Here is a 25,039-nt window from a genome sequence, read left to right on the forward strand (position 1 = left end):
TGTGTTTCTCTGTAAATCTAGATTGTGGATGGAAAAATTTTCCTTACAGGAGGTGGACGAAGTAGCCCCCTTCCATACCAGATATTTGTTCCAGGGTTCAACCACATTCTAAAGTGTTAAATTGAACGAATATATTATATTTTTTTTATTACACTGCAACAAATAAATACTAAATAAACCTGGAATGGAATGGCAGATTGTAGGACAGAAGTGCTGTAGATCATGTGAACAAACGGACATTCACTCTAGCATACAGCACCTTTTCATGCCAAATCACTGCACTTTACAGAAGTTTACATTTATCATACTTGTTGACATACACATCACCTCATTGTGATGTGTGATCTGCAAATCAAATTAAAAATCTTGCAGGCAACAGACAAAAATGTATTCAAGATGCTCATCTTGACCCCATTATTCAGTGACAGAAATTATTATCCTGCTTGCCGGTTTTAAAATGTGTAGCCAGCTAGGAAAAAGTTCCAAAGTTAAAATAGAAAAAAAATAATAATAATCTGCTTCGGAATGTTTCTGTAGAAAGATACACCACAGCCTTCAGCAAATTGATGAAAACCCTCAAGAGACTAAATTTTTTAGAGGATGCAACCTTTTACAGGGGTAAGACCAATTATTTTAAAAGGAGTAGTGCCCAAGATTTTGCTCTAAAATAGCTACAAATGCTACAGGACAAATAGCATGTATAGTTAACAGTACCATTGGATACTGTAAACAAACCAGACTGTCAGTGTCTGCATTGATCAGAAATAAACTAGTGAAAAACAGTCGAAACACCAAGGAAACATCGTTTAGGTGTAAAACTGAAATGATTGTGGGCCACTGTCTATTTATATACTGGGCCCACCAGCTCACAAACTGAACCCTAAATGTTAAAGAGAACAAAGATGCACACATTATAAAATATATAGTTCAATGTCATGTGGAAGGATAAACCACTTCAAAAAACAACTTTATAGCAATATTACATCTCCTGGAACAGTCACAATCCTGCTCAAAAATAAAAAGTGAAAACAGACTTACATAAGTAATGCATGAAAAGAATGGACAGGGATACCATATATTGAAGTTGGTTACGTCTTATTCATATCAAGACTTACTGTATTATTACTGGCAGGGGTGCCTCAGATGAGGAGAATATGTATTGCTTTACAGGGGGTGGTTGGTTCAAAAGCAATGTAGTAAACTTTGAAAGCCAACAGCACTGTGTCTGCGTTTATTTTATTTGGACGGGTAGAGAAGAAAACTTGTATCCTAACAGTAAACATGGTCGATTGTAACGATGGCCCGTAGATATGTACAGAACATGAAAATAACCCAAAGGAAAACCAAAATAGAAGGTGCAGTATTTCATGATCAAGTTAAAATACCTGACTTCAATTATGTGTGCTAACCTTTTACTTATTTTTATTGAGTTAACGTGGCAGCTTTTTAAAAAAAAAAAAAAAAAAACACAACAAATTGTTTCATCAATAATACAAAACCAACTACTCATTGGTTCTGCACATGGGTACAGCAATGTGCTGCACTAGAGTTTAAAAACATAACATTGCAGCTCTAAGCCCTTAAGATAAACTGTGCTACATTTCCAAACAATTCTTGAGTTCACATAGAAGGCTAGTACAGTACTTTGTACACTTTATGCAGCTTGTGATGAAGTCATTTACACAGATATAAAAAAACAAAACTAAACTGTAAATTAGACTTCTTTATTTTGACGCAGTTCAATAAAGCTCGGTCTTACTGGCTTTCGCTAATAACAATGAGGAATGATTTGAGAACTGAACTCCTCTTTCTTTAACTAAACCCGCTCTGAGGATTCAAGTATTTTTTAAATTTTAGGAAGACTCTCTTAAGGCTTCGGTGGCAAGAAAATAAAATAAAAAAAACTTGGGAGAGCAGTATCAAGTGAAGAGAGAGTGAGAGATTCAGGTCTGTGAGAGATGCCCTCTCTCAAAGCATTCTTAGTCATTCCAAAGAGGCTGTATTACTGTAGTGCCGTATTCACTGGGTGGCTGAACTGCCACACTTTCACGTGTAGTTTGGAGAGAAATTCTCCATGTAGCCAAGGGTAGATGGTGGGGTGAAGTCCCTCCCATCATCTCTGTCCTGTTGCCCTCTGGAGCTCTTCCTAGGGGCAGCAGGGTGTAGACAATGCGGTCAGGGATTGGCTGGGGGTGCTCAGTATGTGGAAGAGGTTGTGCTCATGGCGTCATCAGCTAAACGGGTGCTGGCAGGGTGCACGCTGGCAAAGTACTTGACGTCCTTGTCCAGATCCATCTGGAGTGCCACCAAGGTCTGCTCCAAGGCTTCCTGGTGTGAGCTGGCAGAGTGTACGAAATAGTCTAAAAGAGTCGAAAAGGTTTTATTACATTTATGTTGTATTCTCTTACTCAAAACATGATGTAATCATTCCACACAGTGCTCTTGAGGAAGGAGTGGGAATGCAGAATAGCTGGAAAACTTACACAAACCTGCAGGGATTCCTTGCTGCTCACCACAAAAACAAAAAAACACAACACCCACAAACAATATTGATGCTGAGAAAACACAGCACTGGAAACTGAAACTTTGTAAAGCAGAACTTATTGTATGTAGTTCAGGTGAAACAATTCATATAGAAACAAACGGATCTACATTTTCCCTCTAATGAATAGACAACCCACTGCATCAGCACAGACAAATTACTGCCAAAAAAGTCCTTCCCTGGTAATTCTTGAAATAACTGGCTTCCTGGGGGTTACCTTTTTCTAGAAGGCTATGACGGAGGGTTTTGGCGAGGAGGACTCTGACGTTGGGAACAGGATCAGACGCCAGCTGTAGGAGGGGAGGCAGCAGGTGCTCAGCAAACAGGTCCATGGAGACGCAGTCATCTTCAATCACAGACTGACCAGAACCAACACAAGGGTACAGCATAAATCAGAACTGCCAACACATTACAGGTTATTATTAGGCTTCCAAGCTAGCTTGGGAAGCCTATTGTTATTGTAAAGATTTATTTATTTTTTATTATTGTGGTTTTTCCTCCCAAAACTTTAAACTGCTCCTGTTCGCACGCGGTGTAACCAATCAACATGAAACTTGGCAGGTATCATCCCGTTTAGATTACAGTTCAGATGTAAAAAAAAAAGCTGCGCTCCTGCGTCAACCAAGCTGGCGGCCCGACGCACTTTTTTGGAAAAATCTTAAAAAAAAAAAAAAAAAAAAAATCAGCTTCTTGGGAAAATTCACCAAAACATGCCCAAACATCAAACCGTTTAACCAACTAACTTCTAACTTGGTAGGCGTCATCCTGGGGCAAGGGAACTCAAATATGGCAAAATGGTGTTCTTTTGTATAACCTACATTTCTTTCTTAAATTTAAAACCACTTCAGTTGAACACGGTTTAGTTAATGAACTCCAAAGTTGACAAGCATCATCCCTGTGTCAATACAATTGACTTTTTCAAAAATGGTGTATGTGCGTAAACCAATATGGCCACCTGACGCATTTCTTTAAAAACCTTTCAAAATCTTCGGTCAAATGTAAAACTAGTTTATAACTCCTTACAAAGTGCAGATAGGTTAATAGTTACTATGGAAAAATATATAGGAACCCATATATGCTCTATCCAAAAATCACAGTGCCTGTGACCTTTGACCTCTCTAAGGTCAAATGTAAAACTAGCTTATAACTCATTATAGTGCACATAGGGTTATGGTTACTATACAACACATTTAGGAACCCATATATGCTCTATTAAATTACCTTGATCATGACCTTTGACCTCTCCTTAAAGTTAAATGTAAAATTAGCTTGTAACTCCTTACAGTGTGTAGATAGGGTCATGGTTACTATGTTGTTTAAAGTTATAAAGCATCGTGAGATAATGAACTAATGCAGTATTTTGAATTTAATTTGCTCCATAAAACTGATCTGTTTGCTGACACTTGTGCTGCAATGCTACAGCTTGCCAAAATTTCCAATTGGTACTGAGCTTGGAAGCCATAAAACTGCCTGGCAGTTCTAGTTATTATTCTTATTCAGTGTTGATGAATGTGTTCATTTATGCAAGTCATAGGCAACATTCTTGGAAAGCAGTAGGGACTTTCCATAAGAAGTATCCAGACAGGGCTCCCGAGTGGCGCATCCAGTAAAGGCGCTCCTCGCAGGATGTGCCCTATAGCCTGGAGATCGCTGGTTCGAATCCAGGCTATGTCACAGCTGACCGTGACCGAGAGTTCCTAGGGGGCGGCGCACAATTGGCTGAGCGCTGCCCGGGTAGGGAGGGCTTAGGTCGGCAGGGGAATCCACGGCTCACCGCGCATCAGCGACCCCTGTGGCCGATAGGGCGCCTGTGGCTCTGCAGCGGAGCCGCCAGATCTGTGTTGTCCTCCGGCACTATAGGTCTGGTAGCATTGCTGTGGATCTGCAGTGCGAAAAATGACGGCTTGGAAGGAGCACGTTTCGGAGGACGCGTGTTTCAGCCTCCGTTTCCTGAGTCGGCGGGGGGGTTGCGAGCGGTGAGCCGGGGATACAGATAATAATTGGGCATGCTAAATTGGGGTGAAAACCGGGGTAAAAATAATTGGCGACGACTAAATTTAAAAAAAATAAAATAAAAAAAAGAAATAAAAAAAAAGAAGTATCCAGACAAACCACAACACTGAATGTACTATCTGCCATAACTGTTTGATTGTAAACTTTCAAACTGAACTAAAACACCATATTCTATAATAAGGCTTTTTTTTCCTATGGTGCACACTATATGAAATCACCATGTATAGTGAAATGATCACAAGGCTTTTTATTTGTATTTATTTTATATTGACCAATTTTACTTTCATTGCACTTCACTGGGTGTCACAGAGCATTCAATCATTATGAATGCTTTATTTTCAAAAACGTAGCAAACACCCCCCCCACACAAAAAAAGCAACAAAACACTTAACAACTAAGCTCAGAACTTTAAACTGCAGATTTTTCTTCTATATATTTTCTTACCTGGCAGACGAAGGCAAAAGCCTGGCGACCCGACCATTTAGGGCAGTGGCAGAATTTATCGACAAGCTCAACCATGAAATCTGCAACCAATGCTGAATCCGAAGAAAGCTTCTTTATGATCTCACGAATCTGCATGATAAACAAAATGAGGCTTTCAAATACGAGAGGAATTCTGGAAACAGGATATGTATTGTATTAGTTGTTTCCGAGTCTCTTTTTTAATACACACGAATCACTAGAGCCCATTTAGAAGGCAGTTCATCTTACCAGCTTATAAGAGGTCCAGCGAACTGAAGAAACTCTGTCCGTACAAAGGCTGAATGCTAAAGGCCTCAAATAATCATAAACATCTTTGTCGCAGTATAGATCCAGCAGCAGAACCAGCTGCCTGGAATGAAACACAGAGTATACCGTTAGACAAATAAACCAAAGAACTGAATATAATTCATTTAGTACAACATCAACATGGAACTCCCAGTATTAATGAAGAGGTTTTAATTGAAGCCCTCTGTCAGTTCGAATTACTCCCACCAATATGCTAGTGGGTAATTTTTGCTCACTTTCTATGTGTAACAAGAGAAACAATAATTACTTTAACAAGTATGCTAGTAACATACATCCAGTGTTACATTAGTAAAAAAACAAAAAAGTGTAAAATACTTATGGACTAACAGGGCAGGTAACTCTTTAGATCCCAGATTTCTTACACTATCAATAAAACTTATGCTAAAGAACATCTTAAAGTCGTTCACCACAATTGGATAAGTCTTTAGATATACAGTCGCAGAGAAAAGTATTTGGGCAGTTAAAAAAAATTGAAAAACTATAAAGAAAGTGATTTCTATAATTTCTAATTTTCTATTGAAATATATAAATTAAAAGTAGAGATGCAGCTTTATAATAAAACAACAAATTATTACATAACATGCATAAAATGAAAAATAACATGCAAAAACTAATTTCATACTTTGAAAAAAGCATTTGGGCACCTTTACATTGCGTGCCACCCTTTGCTTCCTTTACAGCTTGCAGTCTTTTTTTTTTGGTATTTTGAAACCATTTCCTGGCATCTTTCCGGATGTATTTTTGCCCATTCTTCAACACATACAGCTTTGAGTTTTGCAATCGACTGGTTTCCTTTTTACAACAGCAGCCTTCAAGTCAATCCACAACATCTCAATGGGATTCAAGTCTGGGGACTGAGATGGCCAATCCATAACTGGAATCTTCCTTTTTTTCAGAAATCCCTTTGTAGAATACAAACTTCTGTCCAATAAGCCTTCTAGCACTGGGTAACAAATGAGAAATTTGCTGATATTTTGCAGCATTCAATGATCCTTTTACAATATAAAGATCACCAGTGCCTGAGGAAGAAAAACAAGCCCATACCATCACACAACCTCCACCATGTTTAACAGTGGGCATGATGAACTTTTCTTTAAATTCTTCTCCTCTTCCTCCAAACATATTGTTGCTTTCTTGGTGAAAAAAATACATATTTTGGATTTGTCTGACCATAAAATATGGTTGAAGAAATCATCAGGCTTCAAGTATTCAATGGAAAACTCCAATTGCTTTCTTTTGTGTATTATTATTATTATTATTATTATTATTATTATTATTATTATTATTATTATTAATAATAATAATGTTTATTTAGCAGACGCCTTTTTTCAAGGCGACTTACAAAGACTAGGGTGTGAACTATGCATCAGCTGCAAAGTCACTTACAACTAGGTCTCACCCAAAAGACGGAGCACAAGGAGGTTAAGTGACTTGCTCAGGGTCACACAATGAGTCAGTGGCTGAGGTGGGATTTGAACCGGGGACCTCCTGGTTACAAGCCCTTTTTTTAACCACTGGACCACACAGCCTCCTATTTAACAAAGGTTTGCATCTTGTTAAGGAATCGTTGAATTGTTCGCTCGTGAATTTCTTGACTATCTTCTCTCAATTCTTGTGTCAACTCTTTTGCAGTAATCCGAGGATTTTGCCGGGCTGCTCGAACGATTCTTCCAGATTTTGCAGAAATCTTTCTTGATCTTCCACACCTGGAGCTGGTTGCAGTAGTTCCTGTTCTCCTGTGTTTTACAATAGCCCACACAGTGCTTTTTAGTAAAATCGAGTCTTTCTGCTATTTTTCTGGTAGTTTCTCCTTTTTTGTTTAGTTGCATGGTTTTCAATCATGATAATTGTCAATAATTAGCAACGAATGGGTTTCATACGAAATATGTTGATTGCCCAAATACTTGTATGTAATTCGTTTTTGCATGTTATTTTTCATTTTATGCATGTTATGTAATAATTTGTTGTTTTATTATAAAGCTGAATCTCTACTTTAATTTACATCTTTCAATAGAAAATTAGAAATTATTATAACTGACCACATACTTTTGTCTGCGACTGTATGCAAAGTACTAAAGTGCAACATATAGGCATACTCACGACCACCTTTTATATGCATTTACACACTGCTCTAGGTCATTTCAGCCATACTGAGCATAGATAACCATTAATTTATTATGCAGCATCAGCACAAATCCAACCCTAACCATGTAAACACACCCTCAACCATACAGTTATACTGCCAAATGTGGAATTTTAGCTGTGTCATTACACTACAGCCCCAGATTAAACTTGCATCAGAACTGAATTACCATAGATGCATTTATGTGCCTTGGTTCCCTACAAACACAGCACGCCTCGGTTTTGTTACTGAAGGTCCATACCCACTGTCTTTGAATGCACTGGACCAGCTGGTGCTGAACACAGACTGAGGGAACTGTAAACTTTAATAACTTAGTATCTTGTTTAATGTCTTGTTACTTGGCCGTGTGTAAATATTTACTCGGTAACAAGAGACTGCTGTTTGACTATTCAATATATCCAGCAAGAGGTGCAGAACATTCTATGGCTGGCTTTTCAAAGACTTACTCAGCCAGCTCAGCTCTGAAGCGCCAGTTTCTGCTGTTGTCTGTGACCAGGAACTCCTGCAGCTGGTAAAGATACTCCCGCCTCATCTCCTTATGCAGCAGCTGGAGGGGCACAAAGCAATCCTGTCTCAGAGAATGCAGGGCGATCAACACAAACACTTGAGCCCTCTACAACAACAGTGTTACTCACAACATCAGTACAATTGGTGACCTATTTGCCACTGTAGATCAGTTAAAATAAATAAATAAATAAATAAATAAATAAGGTACCATACATGGGCTTAGCCCAAACTGGGCCATGTTACAATATGTAAGTTGCATAAAGTGTTGTGATGGAGTTGGTTTTAATGTAATAAGGCAGGAGGCAGTATAGTCACTACATTACTGCATTCCTACTGGTTATAGTTTTTTTTTTGTTTTTGTTTTTACTTGTCACATAGACATTTTCATAAACTCTGCAGACCTGTTGCGTAATGCATTGTTTATCTTGAGGTTAGTGAATACCTTTAGGAAGTCATACAAGTGCTTAAGGACTCCTATCCTGACTTCATCCAGATCCTTGAGAAAGCCATTGAAGATGGGGACAAGGTCTGCTGCAGTTAGCTGGTCTCCCAGGATGACGGCCACCTCGTGGATAGAGAAGGCTAGTGTCCTTCGCACCTTCCACTACAGAGAGGGGGTAGGAGCGACAGTCAGCACACTGTTCATTGACAGCAACCAAGTGTCATTGACTTGACCTAGACTTCTCCTATTCCACTGGGTTTAGGAATTCCTGCTTAACCTCCATACTCCATAGTGCTTTGAGATTATTAATGAACTCAGCACTATAAAAATGTTAACCCCCCCCCCCCCCCCACACACACACGGAGATAAACCCATGAGATTAAACATCCTGTTTCCAAGGATTTTCAGAGGCAACATCAGCGATACAGTCACATTTATCCATTGCGGTTACAGCAATATCACCACTGTTTAGAATGCAACCAAACCTTGTTTGTCTTTGAAATACCAAGGAGTCATGGGAAACTGTTCTTGTTTAAAATTAATCACAGGGCCTTTTTAACCAGGTATGTGTTAGGACTGTTTTTTCATAGATAAATGGTCTGCATCACAAAGAGAATACATTCTGTGCCGCCTAATAGGGATACTGATAATTGGGATTGCTGCTTAAATGGGATACTCTGGGAGACAGTTCTTCCCAATGCTATTTATGTTGTTTAATTGCGACGTCACTTCGTTTAATTGGGATACAGTATTTTCAAATGATAAACTCTTGAAGGAGCTGGAGTCTCCTGTGGTTTTTCAGGCTGCTGTTGCAAAGAAAGCTGGCATGTCAACATCGCAGGTGCGATTAAATTTGTTTAGGAATAAAAAATAAAAAAAAACATTGACTTGTACTTTGAATTATGTATTTAACATTTAATTAGAATGTGATGTGATTTAATTGTTTTTCTTTTCATTAAGACTCAAAAAAGTGTGACTAAGGTCGTCTCAACTGCCTCTTGTTTAAGTGGGACAGGCGCTTATTCGGGATATTTTTCCTTCTCCCAAGGCGTCCCGATAAAAGCGGGACGCTTTACCATGTGTGACTATGGCTGCAGTAGGTAACCAGATGATAATCTTGGAACTTAATTTAGATTTTTTCTTTTTTTTTTTTGTCTGTGGCAGCAGTTGTCTCAACCCAAAGGTCAGTTATGTTGCAACTAATTTGTCATTATATCGAGTTGAAAGATAAGATTCTAAATCCAGTTAGTTTAGAGGTCCTCATCTCAGATAATGTCCAATCTACTCTGGAATTACACATGTGTGTCAGCCAGAACAAAACACCTTTGAGCAGACATCCAAATAAATATTTTTTTTATTCTGGTAATTTTTCTGGTTTCTTGTATGTTCTGGTTTGGGGACCGTCTCGATGACAAGAACATTTGTAACTTTAAGGGAGTGAAATAAATGTGTGCTTTCCAGTCCCTGAGCCAGACGGCATGCTGTGACAGGCAGGCAGTTCATAATTACAGTACGTCGGTGTGCTCAGATGAGGAAGGTTTTTAAAAAAGTAGCACACACTAAATAAATGCTTCTATACCTTTTTTTTTTTTTTTTTTTTAACATTGTTGTTAACACAGTAAAAATCCTTTTGGCTACCAACTCTCCATTAGAGAAAATGAAACTGTAGACGAGATGAAATCAGATGATACAAGAGAGCTTGGTCAGTATAGCTGACCAGGCTGAACAAAAGCTGAATACAAGGATTAAAACACAAATAAAAAAGGCAAATCACAATAAAACAAGGTCTGGTAAATAGTACAATAAACTAGAAATAGTAGTTTATCAAAAAAGAGCATCCCGGTAGCATAATCTAAGGGGTGTGTCATAGCACGCCACACCCCTCAGATGTAAAACATGAATAAAAATGTTTTATTTTTATTTTATTTTGTTAAAAATCAATTATATGATCTATTTTACATTTCCAGAGGTTAAAAACAATGTGACACTGAAACAGCTAATGTTCACTGGCCACCACCTGGAAGGGAACTTTATTGAGAAAACAACTGTGTACCAACTATAAAGAGTGTACGCTAAAGCATGTGGCCTGTATCATTGATATAGTTAGAGGTTAAAGCCATGCAGCAGTGAAAGGGTTTATTTTTACCTGACAACGCTGGTAATGGATCTTAAGTAAGAAAATCAGCATTAAGACAATACCTCAATGTACACTGTCTCTATGCAGCTGGGCCTTAATATAGCAGCCATATTAGGTCAGTAACACATTCAGCATGAAGAGATTTGATAACTGAAAATATGAAGTCACTACCTCCAATGGTACAAGGAGATACAAGGCTTTGGCACTGTGGCTACAGCAGCTTTACAAAAATAAAAATGTTTACACACCTTTACACCTGTGTACAGAGTATAATGGCAATATCTTTAGCACCCACAAACCAAAAAGCCACATTACCTCTATAGACGACCATCTTAGGTACAAACTCCTCTACTGTGATGTGTAACATCATAAAATGGAAGAAAAAAAATAACAAACATGTTAATGCTTGGGCTGTTTTGCAACCTGCTTTTCTTGTAGTTTCCTGTCTCAACCCCACCCTGCCTATCAGCACTGCTCTTTAATGTGAATCCCATCACCAGTTATGAATATTCTATTTTGGCTTATTTCCCTGTCTCTTGTTTATATTATAAAATCATTAGGTTTTTCTTAATTTTCATTTGGTTAACAATTAATGCAACTCGAGGAAATGACTTAAACCGGTCTACTGCTCTGCATCAGGTCACCACCAGGCTCTATTATGTAGCCACCACATCTAACAAATTAAGTCATAGCAAAATGTACATTTAAATAATGTTTTTTTATTATTATTATTTTTTTTTTTTTAACTGAAGTGGAAATGCCTTAGACTGAACCCGTTGGGTCTCCAATTATCACATTTTGTGCCCCATTCACTAATATAGGAATCTAAACTGTAGTTAAATGTATTTTCTTTCAATGTTTAGTATTACTACACACTGCTGTTATTTGAAAGAGTTTTTCAAATCCAAACCCTCTCTTTCAAAGATGGATTAAAAAAAAGGTTTAATGAATGAATTTGTTTTTTGCAGCCTTTAGGCATTTCAATTAAGCAATAAAAGCATGAGAGGGCATGGTTTGTGCTGGATATTGTCACTTTTATAAAAAAAAAGAAAGGAGAAATATATGTAGTTTCTAAAGATTTATTAACATTTTGAGGTATAACCTTCCACAACAGAATATTTTTTTTAAAAAAAAAGACTTTAAATATCTATAAAAGCCTTGCTTAGATGTGTTTCAGATCATTTTTCTGACTAAATAACTAACTATCAAAAAACCTTGCTTAGTTCTGTGAGGTGCCTACCTTCCTGCATATTCTAGGTAATGTTGCTGCTAGGTAATTCACTCCCATTGGCTCTAGCATATAACAAAAATCGCAAGAGTTTAAGGTGTTTTGTTGGGATGAAGATAATTAAAAGTCAAATTTTATTTTTTTCCAGGAAGCCAGTCATTAAGCATTTAAAAGCCCAATGTGTTTGTTTTGTGGTATTCATTTCATTTCAAGTTTTTTTTTCTACCTGTAAAGAGTGAGTGTGTGGTCAGCCACTGACTCACTGTGCGACCCTGAGCAAGTCACTTAACCTCCTTGTGCATCGTCTTTCGGGTGAGACGTAATTATAAGTGACTCTGCAGCTGATGCATAGTTCACACACCCTAGTCTCTAAGTCGCCTTGGATAAAGGCGTCTGCTAAATAAACAAAATAATAATAATAATAATAATAATAATAATAATAATAATAATAATAATAATAATAAAGGAGAAGAGACAGTGAAGAAAGGACAGAGTCGGATGGTTAAGACATCGCATGTAGTAATGTAAACACTGTTGGAAAAATATTAAAATATCCACAGTTAAATTAATGAAGAGTCAGTTTCACAAAACAACAGCTGATACCAACTAAAAAGGAGGAAAATAAAACTGAATATCTGACAACTGGATCCGACCAAAGTTACAGATTACAGTTACAGGTATGTACTACAAATAAAATACCAAGACAGCGTGTTGTTTTGGTCTTGTCTTGTTTAAAATAGCAAATAGTGCAAATTAATATACACTTGAAGATATGACAAGACACCTTGATGTCTTCAGTATCTTCCATGACAGCAGGTATTTTGACAGGTGTTTTCTTTCATTTTGGTGGAGCAGTGATATGTGGTTAGCAAAGGTGCAGTGATTTGCCTTTGTTCCTAAGTAGTTTCTAATCTTGACATTGTGCTGGATATTGTAAGGGCTTGGAACACTAATGGACCAATCAGCATGCAGCATTCTAACAATCTGTTTTATAATGTACGGTAATAACAAATCTAATGTTCGGTTAGATTTTTGTTTTTCCTTATTGAGATGTATATGGCATTAATGATTGCGCCTGTACATAAACAGCCACGTGGCAATGGCCGCGTGGAGATATAACCGCTGTTACGGTAAGTGATGCTTTGTTTTTTAAATTAACATTGTTGTTAATTTAATGTTAACATTAAAATCGGATTTCACATTGTACTTCAGACAAGAACATATGCTGGTAAAATGCCCAAATATTTACCACAATAGATATTTTTTATGTTATTTATATTTTAAAATTTGACCACAAACAACTTTAATAACTAAAGCAATGTATTTTCAAATTCAATTTTATACAAGCAGGAACATGAAGACATTTTCTAACCATCTTAAACAATACAGGTCTATCCTATACATTACTAACCTCGTTGTCAATCAAAATATACATTTTAAAAAAACCATTACATTTGTTGATACACTCCCAAAGACAGCAAGGGCGGTATTACAAAATCTTAAGAAGAAATCATCTAGTATAAACAATGGTAAACAGCTAAGTAAATTCCTAAAAACTCTCTGGTGCACTCTGCTGGAAAAAAAGTATTGAGTTTATACTTCCAACTGCACCGCAGAATAACCCCAATGAAAGACTGACTTGCCTAGAGTTGCCCAATGTACCTCCTCCCACACAGCCTGTTTGCAGCAGTTCAATTTGGAGCCAGAGAGGTATGCAAGTTCAAAGCGAACTTCAAAAAAATCATCGTATGTCCCTTTAATTTCAATTGGGAACTCACCTGCATGTCAGAGGCCAGAGTTTCATAGGTGTCCTTCAGACAGTGCCAGTTCTGCCTGCCCAAGGTAAGTGCCACTCCGGGGAGGCTGTGAGCACAATGTTTGGCAATCTCAGTATCTACAGTTTGAGCTCGAGAGGGATCGGTCATGGACAGGTACTGGTCCAGCAGGGCCTGAGGTACAACATCCTACAAAAAAAAAAAAAAAAAAAAAGAAAAGTTTGGCATTTAGTACTTTTTTTTTTTTTTTTTAGAAACCCCACAATATGAGGAAATTAACACACACCTTCTGCGTTGCATTGTTTTTCAAGCCTTTACATGTATGAATGCTTAAGGGCATTTTTTTTCTCCTTATCCTTTGCAGTACACATTCCTTTTCCTTTGCAGTACACATGCTTTGAAAAAAATTAGTAATTTAAAAGCAAATTTTCTCCATCTAACCGGAGAGACCAGAATAGCGGACAAAACCATGAAATAATAATGGATGAAAGAGAAACCCATGAGGATACAAATTTAAAGCAAATTTATTTTGAGCAGGGCTATTTATTTTGAGCAGGGCTAAAAGAGACATACTTTAACACGTGGTTTCAGTAAATTACATAAGAAAGTTGCTTATGAAACCACTAACCGTCTTTCTGACTTCACCCCTTTTGTCATTACTGAACAATGCTCCTGTATGAATACAACGACTGCACAAGCGCCACTGCAAGTTTACTACAGCAGTTGTGCCTCATTACAGCAATCTTGCTGTTCATGCCCAGAATAGTTACCTGCTGTTTGCATTTCCTCTCTTCCTCTGGGCTGAGGCTGCAGTCACTCATCTCAGAGTCATCCCCGTGGATGAACCCCAGAGTGGATTCCAGGCTCTGTTTGGGAAACAAACCGACAGAAGATTAAGGGCGGCTGTTGAATGCGAGTTCCCCAACTCATGGGCACCAGTTGTACACTTCAATAGAATTTAATAACAAGCTTAACGATATAAAAAAAAAAACCTAAAAAAAACAGCAAATGTTTAAAAAGAAACTGCTGATTTTCTTTGTAACCTGAATAGACGCTAGCATTTCCATTTAAACTCACTAAAAAAGGTAATAATATTGGTCTGAGTGTATTGTATTCGATCATTGAAATGTAGGCTGGCTCCTGTCCATACAAGTTCTCATTAGATTTATTAGAAATGTATATAGGAAACCAATTGGTATGCATGCATGCAGACTGGCTCATTTCCCACGGGGTGAGGAGAACTTGTTTGAGGGAAACCTATCCAGGACAAAGGCAGAGGCAATGACTGATCTTTCATGACAAGTTTTGGGTAATTTTGTAAAGTCATTTTGTGTTTCAGACAACTGACCTCTGCCAGTGTAGCACCACACATGTAATTTTTTTTTTTATACCATCTTTTGGCTGAAGCTGTTTGTGTGTGTACAAGCCCTGAACTTGATAAACAGTCTCAAGGCCTTAATTGTTTAAAATCCATTGTTAAGTAAAAAAAAAAAAACTCTTACCTCTATATCTGCTGTATCGGTGATTAAAGGCACTGCATCTATACTGAAGTGGTCTGGGGTGGCTGCTTCCCTCTGGGTCTCTATCCTGTTATCAAAAGGCTCGTGGGTAGAGTTTTCCAGCTGGGATTCAAGCGTTGAGGCTCTCAAGGCGGCAGTCAACACATCAACTTGTGCTACCAGGCAGAAAAACAAGAGCACCATCACAACAAATGAAGTGCAGAAGACAATGTCTACCTGCCATGCACTCATAGAGAGCACTGCAAAAAATAGGGTTTCAGGAAACTGCTCACCTAAATATTAAATGTCATCCAAAGTGTACATGCAGTGCTTTCACAGGAACTATATTAAAAGAACACTGGAACAAATGATGAACCCCCACTAACTTCAGTTAACTTCAGTGTGTTTAATAACAAAACTAGTTCTGAACCTTAATTGAACTGTTGTCCTGAAGTACAAAAGAACGGAGTTAGAGTTTTAACATGCGTGCACCTGATGGGACAGACTACTTATGGGACTTCAGCCAAAAATATAAACTTCCAGTACCACCAAGCGTCAGGATAGATCAGAGTTGCCTGAAGCAGTACAATGCCAAAAGAGTACTGAACAAGTTATTTAAAGTGTTCCAGGAAGATAGGAAACAGCACATCTTAGAGGCATTGTTATAACTTATATGAATGTGATACTGGCTCTTTAAGGTCTCAAATGTGCAGTTTTGAAAAAAAGCACTAGCAGACATGTGTTTGCATGTTAAAATATGTTATCTGGCACTATGAGGTTAAAGCAAGTTACTGGCTGCAAGGCAACTGTACATGTGGTAAACTGGTATTTCCCTCCCCACCTGCTTGTATCAAAAGACTGTCTACCTTTAACATCAGGGTCATCGACGTGCGGCTCAAGATTCTCGATCATTTCCTCCAGCTCCTTCCTCCGGGCTGGGCTGATGGAAGACAATGGGCTCCGTGATGAATGGGGCTTTGGGGATCCCTTCTGTGTCTCTTGGGCCTCCTGCGGCTGCTGCAGCTCCACTTCCAGGTCGATGAGGGGGAGAGGAGTCCTCCAGTAATGGAATGAGTTGTACAGTTCCTGCTCAGGGATGGGTTTATCCTTAGAGATGGTCCCGGACAGTGTATTGGAGGAGGAGGAAGATGTAGTGGTGGTGGTGGCAGTGGCGGTATCTGCTGGTTCTGCACAACTAGAAGTGCAGAATAAAGGCTGACTCTCAAAAGTGGTTCTCCCACAGTTCTGTGGAGCAGAGTCCCGTAGCGACGGCAACACTTGGCTGTCACCCTCCTCCTCTCCTTGTTGGTTGCTAGATGATGTTGAATCACAGAACTGTTGGCTCTCTTCTGTCCGGCAACGTCGATGGTTTTTGATGTCACAGCATGGCTCGCTCTCCCTTGTCTCACAGCACTGGGATTTCTCCTCTGTCTCCCAAGACTGGGGGTTCTGTAACATCTCAGAAGACTGCAAGTTCTCCCCTGTCTTACAACAGTGTTGACCATTCTCCTCAGTCTTAGTGACTGCATCTTCCCGACAAATGCTGACCCCAGAATTAGAAGAGGGCACTTTGGTCTCTGCATCTGCTGTTGGTGTCTCCGTTTCAGAACTGCAAAATGATAAACATGACTTAATTTCTCAAAGAACCAAAGGGTTACAGTACAAGTTAAATCTCCAAGTCTGCTATTGATGGTCACATGATGTGTTATGTGAGCCCATAGACCTATATAAGGTTTATGAGAGGCCTGTGAAACACTTCCGCAATAAGCATGGGGAAGCAGAAAGATAGTGCTTATTTTTAGCTATTCTCGAGTTTTATGTAAATTGTTTTTTTGGGGGGCTTTCGTTTTTGATATACTGTATGAAATTAGTGTGTTCGGTTACTTTCCAAAATGCTTGAGCGTTTTTTTTTTTTTTTTTCCTGTCAAAATATGCATAGTAGTAACTCGACAGTACTTGCACACTTAAGTTGTACCTTCTTTACATTGCTGTCTTCCACAACGATATCCCTATGGTCACAGGCACATTCTTCTGGGGTTTTTGTGTGTAGGCACTTTTGTACATTTTGCCACAATTCTGTTTTAAATCCTCTGTATCTTAACTGTAATACAGCTTGAAATCCCACTAACAAGCCTCCATCCTGATTGTAATCTCGTTTCAAATCTCGCAAGCAGAGTCTCCAATAGAAATGTAGGAATGTGCTAGCACTCAGTAGTTGGGGCAGGTTTAAAGTATTCAGAACTAATCAATGATAGATGCAAGTCAGGAAGGCGGGACATTGCCCAGCAGCATTGGGAAATTAATTTATTATAATTTTTGTAGTAGGTTTTATTTTTTAATGGGAAAAGGGTAAAGTCAATGTGAATTGATTAAACATTTCCAGTTTTTCCGGTGTTTTCCAGTGTTTATTGGCTATCCACCGATTTCATTTTTTTGTATCGGAGGTGTTTTATCGGGTTTTATCGGTTAAAACCAAAAATCAGAAGCCCTAAATTAAAACCTATGAATGTAATAAATAGTACAGTAATCCGCTGCGTATCCGACTGCGGTGGGACCAGAGTAAGGGCGGATATGTAAAAAGTCTAAATGAATCCTCTTTTAATTACCATTATACAGAGCTGCAACAATTACTGTACTATATTATTGTTTTGAGATTCGGTTTTTATAGGGAGCTCCCCTAAATCCCTTGTTTAGAAAGATACAGGGTATTAATGCTTGTGACAGAGTAGCCGTCTGCCGTGTGGGTGTGTGCATTCACTGCTGAGTGATGGGCAGGAGATCGAGACGGACGGACGCAGTAGGAAACCTATTTTTTTTTTTTTTTTTTTTTTTAGCTTTTAGTGAACAATGGTTCTCATTCCTCTCCTCTCACAAACTCAACCTGTCTTAACTCTCTCTCTCTCAATTATCCTGCTTCTCTCTTTCAAACCGTCATCTCCACACACCCAAGTCCCTCCCCAAGTCCCTCCCCCTTCGTGTCAGACTTGCTCCCACCCCCTTCAGTGACGCACTCACATACAGTCTTTCAGCTCTATAAGCACAAAAACAGACAGAGAATGATAACAGATCTGAACAAGAATAATCGTTTATTAACACACATTATTGCTCAGTAACGAGGTGCAAACATCTGATTGATTGATTGGTCAAGCTTTTTTACTACAGTAAAGTGCTGCCTTTTTATTGAAATCTATGTGAATGACGAGGTAACAAGGTGAAAACAGCTGATTTGTGGATTAGTAAGAGTGATTACTACAGTATAAGCAGTGCGTTTGTTATTTAAATCTACGTGAGTGGCACATAACGAGATCCAAACAGCCGAGTTTGCACGAAATATACGGTGTGCTTAACACGGTATAAACGATGCCTTTGTTTTCAAAATCAATGGAAATGGCAAACAGCAAACGCCATTTGTCCGATATAACCGGCTGTCCGAAAGAACCCTGTACGGTGTAAGTGGTGGTGACTGTATATGGATTTAGGCTCAGTAGAACACAAACAAAACTCAAACTTCTGACTGAAAAATACGTTCGTGTCCTTTTAAAGCAGCTCCAAGGACAGCCTTCAGAAAATGCAGGGGCCATTCTAAGAATAAACAAAATTGGAATAAAAATACAACACAGGACTGCCTTACATATTATTATTATCATTATTATTTGCCTTTGTTCTCCATTTACTGACCCCTCTGCACAAAATGTATCAAAGGAAGCTGGAAAACTATATATATATATATATATATATATATAAAAATTTCTGAAAATGTAGGTTCTGAGGATTACAATGGTACTAGACTCAAACATGAGGTGAATTTTAACCCCTGTTGCAATGCATAGAGTACAACATGCCCACCTCACATTATAAGGCTTATTCTAACTTGAAAACTTCAAATTGGCAAGATAACTGTCATTTTGTGCTCGTTCCAATAAGTGCTTCACAAAAACTAGAACATTTTATACCTGTTCAAAGCTTTTCTTGCTCTAAACGGACGAATATTGATGCTAACCATACAAAAAACAATATGCAAAAACCAAAAAACTTCATATTTACGCCCAATGTTGTGCCACAAAAGCTAGATACATGAACTGCAAATGCAGATTTACACGTTCTGCAGGTTGTAAGGTTTGCAGGGATACCAAACATGTTTACTTTTACATGACGTTTCTGGCTGCAATAAGCCTCAAAACAAGACACACCCTGGCAGGCATGGCACAATCATGTATTTTCTTAATCCCCACAAATGACAGAATTCAGGGATGGGTAACACAACCTCTAGCCTTAAAGTCTGTTACACACAAGTCTGTTTGTGGGCACGAGCATGTGGCCGCAGACTCTCTTTGCTGCTGTAGGAACTGGGCAGCATAACCGTTGGTCATGATGACCATATCCTCCAACAGGTCACCTGTGAGGAAAAGCTGGAAATACTGCAGAGGGGTGAAGCCAGCAGTATCCACCTTTGGACTTGGAGAACCAATAAAGCCTGGTATGTCCGGCTGTACATTATTTGGGGGGGGTCCAAATGTACACTGCCAATTGTACAATATATATAGCAACCAATGAAATAAACTTCACACAATAGCAAATATATATAATAAAAAATGGGAATTAAATGTACAGTTGCAAATGTATCTGACAGCTACAAAAATTCTGAAAATCACTAGGATAGTGTTGGCAAATATATAAATTATTTCACAAATAAAAAAAGTGATAAATATATTAGAAACTAGTTGTGGGAATTAAATGTAGTTGTAAATGTATTTACCAGCTACAAAAAGTCTGAAATGAACTGGGACAGTGTTAGCAAATATATAAGGAATAATATAATGGCAGAAGCACTTCACACCAAAAAAAAAAAATTAGAATTCTGAAAAGAACTCTGACCTCTGAACACTCAAAAAGAGCTGTACAACATACAAAATGTATTCAGATCTATTTATTGAATAATCAATGATTTTTAAGTAATTTGATTCCTTCAGTGTTATAGCAATCTCGATTGCTCAACTCACACCACAGCACAGCGATGAAAGATTAGCTAGTTTCCAGACAGCATTTGAATTCCTGACAAAACAAAGAGTAGAAATCTTATAGGCCAGTTTTTATTGCTGGAATGTTTGGTACACCATTCACATACTGTAAAGCCATAGATTTATTGTGCGTTTTTATCGTGTAGGAAAAAAAAAAAAGCAAACATTTTTTGCATGAATATCAAATTCCACTAACAATACATGCTTCGCATATTGCAACAGTTCGGCAACATTTCTGGACCAAAATGGTTTGATGGGTGTAATTCGCAAATATTTATGGATTTACAGTATTTCGGAAGACACTAAACCCTCCCACACACGTCCTAAAATTTTTGAAGCGATTGATCATTCACAGCCTGCAGGGCAATGCCTTTGATATACATCATGCTCAGAACAATATAGGGCACCCTGCAGCAATCAACAGCGATTGATTAGTTCTGAAATAACATTAAGTTTGCCAAATACAGCTCTTCAGGTCTGCTAACAGTTGTAGCCATCAAGATTTGCTCAGATCAAAGCACAATCCTATAGAAATACAGACTTTGGTTACTGACTTGACTTCCTGGATTCCAGACTGAACAAGGAGAAATCCTATAGGCTAGTTAAGGCATCAATCCTGATGCATGTGCATGTTGGATTCAGTCTGGTCACTCTCAGCCTGCAGGGCACTGTGCCACTGACATTATATACTAGATTGCATGCGATACAAAATAGGGCAGCCTGCAGCAATCAATAGCGATTGTTTAGCTCTGAAAATAATTGTTGAAAATAAGACTGAGTTTGTCTAAATAGGTCATTGGATCCCCTAAATGTTGTAGCCATTACGAGTTGATCAGATTAAAGCACGATCCGCAATGTAATACAGACTTTAGTTTGCTGACTCGACTTCCTGGATTCCAGACCGAATAACACGGATAACTCCTATAGGCTAATTTAGACGTCAATCATCTACTGTTTAAATAAAGTAACCGATCAACCATTCACATATTTTTAGAGATTAAACCCTCCCACACACTCTGTGAAATTGTTTAAATGATCGGTTACTCAGTCTGCGGGACAGTGCAATATACGGGAGGACGTACGCAGTTCCCCAGCACTGAAGGGGTTAAACACACAAAATGAACATGCCATGTCTCGGATTTAGTGATGAGAAACAGTGTAGATGTTGTATGTGAATGAATTGTGCAGGTATTTGCAAACTGAGAGAATACAGTAACAGATAAAAACATACTTTTTTCACCATTAACAATGAGTTGTAGACTATTTTAATTTAACTGTACAATCTCTCGGTAACAATTTATAACAAAAAATCACATCCAAACCTATTACTGGCTGGTAAAATAACCAGGCAGTAGTTTTATAGATCGAGTGTTAAATACTGCCCAAAATTAAAGAAATTACCGCCATCTTTTATGCACATAGTCCTATGTATTATGGCAGACTCAGTAGCTCAGGTTTTCCACATCATACAAAAGTCACCAACTTACACAAAATGGAATGACTTAAGGAAGGAAGGAAGGAAGTGATCACACATACACATTTACAGCATAGCAAAGTAGCAGATTTGTGACCTACAGAGTTCCCCATCAAGAGACCCACCTGCTATGGAACTGTGTGCTGGTACTGTCTTCTGGCTCTTGGTCCTCTTTAAAATACTGACCAGAGCTTGCAGGGTTCGCAAACGTAGAGATAAACTGGCCAAGAGACTGAAAGGCAGCTTGTCGAACCTAGAAGAGAGAGATTCAGATTCTCACTATATATATATATATATATATATATATATATATTAGACACACACACACACACACACAGGCAGTCCTCACACTTATGATACAATACGATACAATTGGTTCCATAGGAACAATGTTATAAATTGTCATTTACAAAAATGACCCATTATATTGTACTCCTGCAAATATTAAACTCTTTACACTTTCCAATGACGTATTCAGTGTGTGTTTGGGGTACAGTTACATGCATTAAAAAAAAAAAAAAAGAAAAAAAAACGCTAAGCGACTGAGTCAGGGTGATCATGACAGGTACTGCGGTTCGGACACCGAGCATGTGGACATGACGCATGGCTCGTGTCTCGCCATGTCAATATCGTAAAGTCGAAGCAGGGGAATAATGCAAAAGAGTCGTAAGTACTGTGTGTTGTAAGTCGAGTAGTGTCTGTACATACATACATATTTATTTATTTTATATATATTAGGGGTGCAACAATTAATTGATGCATCAATTATTGATCATCTGTCCTTAAATTTCGATGCATTGAATTAGTGCCCAGTTTTAAGTCTTCTGTTGCCGGTTTGCATTAAAACCTTGAGTGCGAGTGTGCTGCTTCTAGTGCTAGTACTAGTGCGGTAGAAATTATTATCTTTTGTTTCAAAGCATGTTGTGTTTGGATTATATATGGCAATATTATAGAAAAATAAGATGAATTTAGTACAATAGTTACATTAGTCAGGATTTGTGAGATTAATTCAAATGCTTTTGGACATAAAATGTAAACAGTATTGAACACCCACAAGTTCAGAAATTACTTCTGTTAAAATATAGCATTTTTTATTATTATTACAATGTTAATCTGATGCGGACGCACGCATATTCTTCAGTTGTTAAACGTAAGTCCTTTGTATTGCTTTTTTATATTTAAGTCGGAAGTTGTGCCTTTTTGTGCAACTATTACGCACAACGGGGTTTAGATATTAGACCGTCTGTTAAAAAAATAACTAACGTTTGTTTATTTTGAAAAATAAAACATCAATGCATCGATTATCGTTGATAAATGTCTATGATATTCGAATACAAAATTAGGGTGTCGACTGCACCTCTAATTATATATATATATAGGCTTAGAAATACAGCAAAATAAAATAGTATATATTTTATATAACAATAATAATAATGCTAGGATTACATAACACTGAAGTATGTATAATGTATCATCCCATAAAGTTCATGGCATTTAGACTGTACTAGCCTTTATTATAAGGGGAAAATAAATACAATGCTGTCTAGCTTCTCACCCATCTGGAGGGGTCACTGATAAGGTTGATAAAGAGGGAGGAGAGCTTTGTCCTTCGCACTCCCTGAGACGTTGCAGAGGAAACAGTCATGAAACATTCCGCGCAGGCCTTCCGCACCCCCCACACGTTATCAGAGCAGAGCTGGAAGAACCGGGGCAGCTGCACAGGAAGAACACACAAGAAACAGCGTTGGGAGTCAACTGCTTTCCTTTGTGTATGACAGCCAAGCAAGCTTAACAGATTGGTCATCCGAGGCAAGTTAGGCTTTATTTACTGAAAATTAAAAAACGTAGCTTTTTGCTGGGCTTCTGTCTTGGATAAAACGCACCACACACCAAGTGTGTGTGTGTGTGTGTCTATGTCTATGTCTATATATATATATATATATATATATATATATATATATATATATATATATATATATATATAATTATACCTACCAGCAACTCCTCTGTAGCCTCTTGACCCACCACAGTACAGATGTCTCCAAAATTGGCTGCACATACCTGCCAACACAAAATCAAAGAACAAGGCCCATTCATGTAGGCATCAAACCTGACATACTACAATATGCCATCACAACAGCAAAATGATGGTATGCATCTGAAGAAATTTCATATCATAACCTACTGTATACCAGAGAGGCAGGTGACTGCCCACCTCCCTTGCTGTCCCAAAAATGTAGCCCTTGATATTAAAACTAATTTGTTCATATTAAAAATCCTGTGACACTTGTCTATAAACAACTTGACTTTTGTAAAAAGAATGAGAAAAAAAAAGAATTGGCAACAATGACCCATCTAGAGGCAAACCTTGCGAACATGAAACATCCTGCAGTCACAGCACATCTCACAAAACCTGGGGAGGAAGAGTCGTTCTGTGATATCTTTCCCCACCATAGGTGCCATTTTACAGATGATCTAAAAAAAATAAAATAATAATAATTAAATAAAAAATAAAAAAAAGAAACTTCCCTTCCTGGCTTTGTTTAGCATATTTCCACACTGGACCATAAAGCAGCACAGCAATGAGACAGGATGGTTTACTTACGGCCATGGCTTCTGTTTTCACATCATCGTTGCTGTCGGGGGCTATCAAATCCACGAGGACCGGACACACTTTGGTCTCAATGTCGTTTCTCTCAATGAGTTCCTGCTCTAGCAGCACCAAGAGTGCTGCCTGACTCGTCTTTCGAACCTGCAGCAAAGGGAACATCACACAAGCTCAAGGCTCAGATCTTATTTACATCAGAATACTGGCTGTCTCCACAGGTCCTGCTATAAAACAAACAAATGACAAAAATCACTGAAATAACTTGTTTTTAGATGTTGAGGAGCACACAATGAGAAACTAAGGGATTGATGTGATCAAACTGTACCCCACCAGAATATACCAGTTACTTTCTTGAAGTATTTTACAGCACTGGATCAACCACTTATTTTTAGTGATAATTCCAGGAAAAGCATGCATAGTTCCTTGATACAATCCACAGAGATTAACTAGTCCTTCCCTTCCAGGATTATGCATTCACATTATCTCTTGCATAATCTGTTTGATTCTGTGCACTTATTTATACGTTGCAAATTTGGCTGCATAACTTGTTGTCACATAGAGTTTGTAAAAATAATACATCATCCAACTTTCTTTTGCATAATCCTGGACGGTCTGAAGGCTCAAGGGCTCCATTTTAGGAAGCCTTTTATGCAGTCAGCTACAAAATGGCTTGAAATATGAACAGTAGACTAATATTGAGAGATACAGAATAGTGTATTTTGCACCTTTCAATTGCATTATTTTAGAACCATTTACAAAGACACTGAGTGAAAGAGATGTGGGGTAAGAATAGCACACTATTAATACTATATACATAGCCTGTACGTTTTTACATAACAATCATCTGATACAGATAGGCAAATG

At 38.1% G+C, this 25,039-nt stretch overlaps 1 protein-coding gene across 5 annotated transcripts in view; it reads right to left on the bottom strand.

Annotated features, from left to right (window-relative positions):
* Positions 1-1,202: 1,202 nt before the first annotated feature.
* Positions 1,203-25,039, bottom strand: part of LOC117435562 (serine/threonine-protein phosphatase 4 regulatory subunit 1-like) — a 29,784-nt gene continuing 5,947 nt past the window's right edge. For all 5 annotated transcript variants that reach the window (XM_059015642.1, XM_059015640.1, XM_059015641.1 and 2 more), the window contains 15 exons: positions 24,173-24,319; positions 23,935-24,042; positions 23,563-23,628; positions 23,123-23,281; positions 21,693-21,820; positions 15,942-16,684; positions 15,079-15,251; positions 14,347-14,442; positions 13,580-13,765; positions 8,437-8,598; positions 7,934-8,034; positions 5,267-5,387; positions 5,000-5,128; positions 2,760-2,901; positions 1,203-2,360 (listed from right to left, as the gene is read on the bottom strand). In XM_059015642.1, the coding sequence (XP_058871625.1) occupies positions 2,197-2,360; positions 2,760-2,901; positions 5,000-5,128; positions 5,267-5,387; positions 7,934-8,034; positions 8,437-8,598; positions 13,580-13,765; positions 14,347-14,442; positions 15,079-15,251; positions 15,942-16,684; positions 21,693-21,820; positions 23,123-23,281; positions 23,563-23,628; positions 23,935-24,042; positions 24,173-24,319 (2,625 nt within the window). In that variant the 3' untranslated portion in view covers positions 1,203-2,196. The remainder of the gene's footprint in view (positions 2,361-2,759; positions 2,902-4,999; positions 5,129-5,266; positions 5,388-7,933; positions 8,035-8,436; positions 8,599-13,579; positions 13,766-14,346; positions 14,443-15,078; positions 15,252-15,941; positions 16,685-21,692; positions 21,821-23,122; positions 23,282-23,562; positions 23,629-23,934; positions 24,043-24,172; positions 24,320-25,039) is intronic.

This window comes from Acipenser ruthenus, chromosome 3 (assembly GCF_902713425.1).
Source record: "Acipenser ruthenus chromosome 3, fAciRut3.2 maternal haplotype, whole genome shotgun sequence".
Lineage (NCBI taxonomy): Eukaryota > Metazoa > Chordata > Actinopteri > Acipenseriformes > Acipenseridae > Acipenser > Acipenser ruthenus.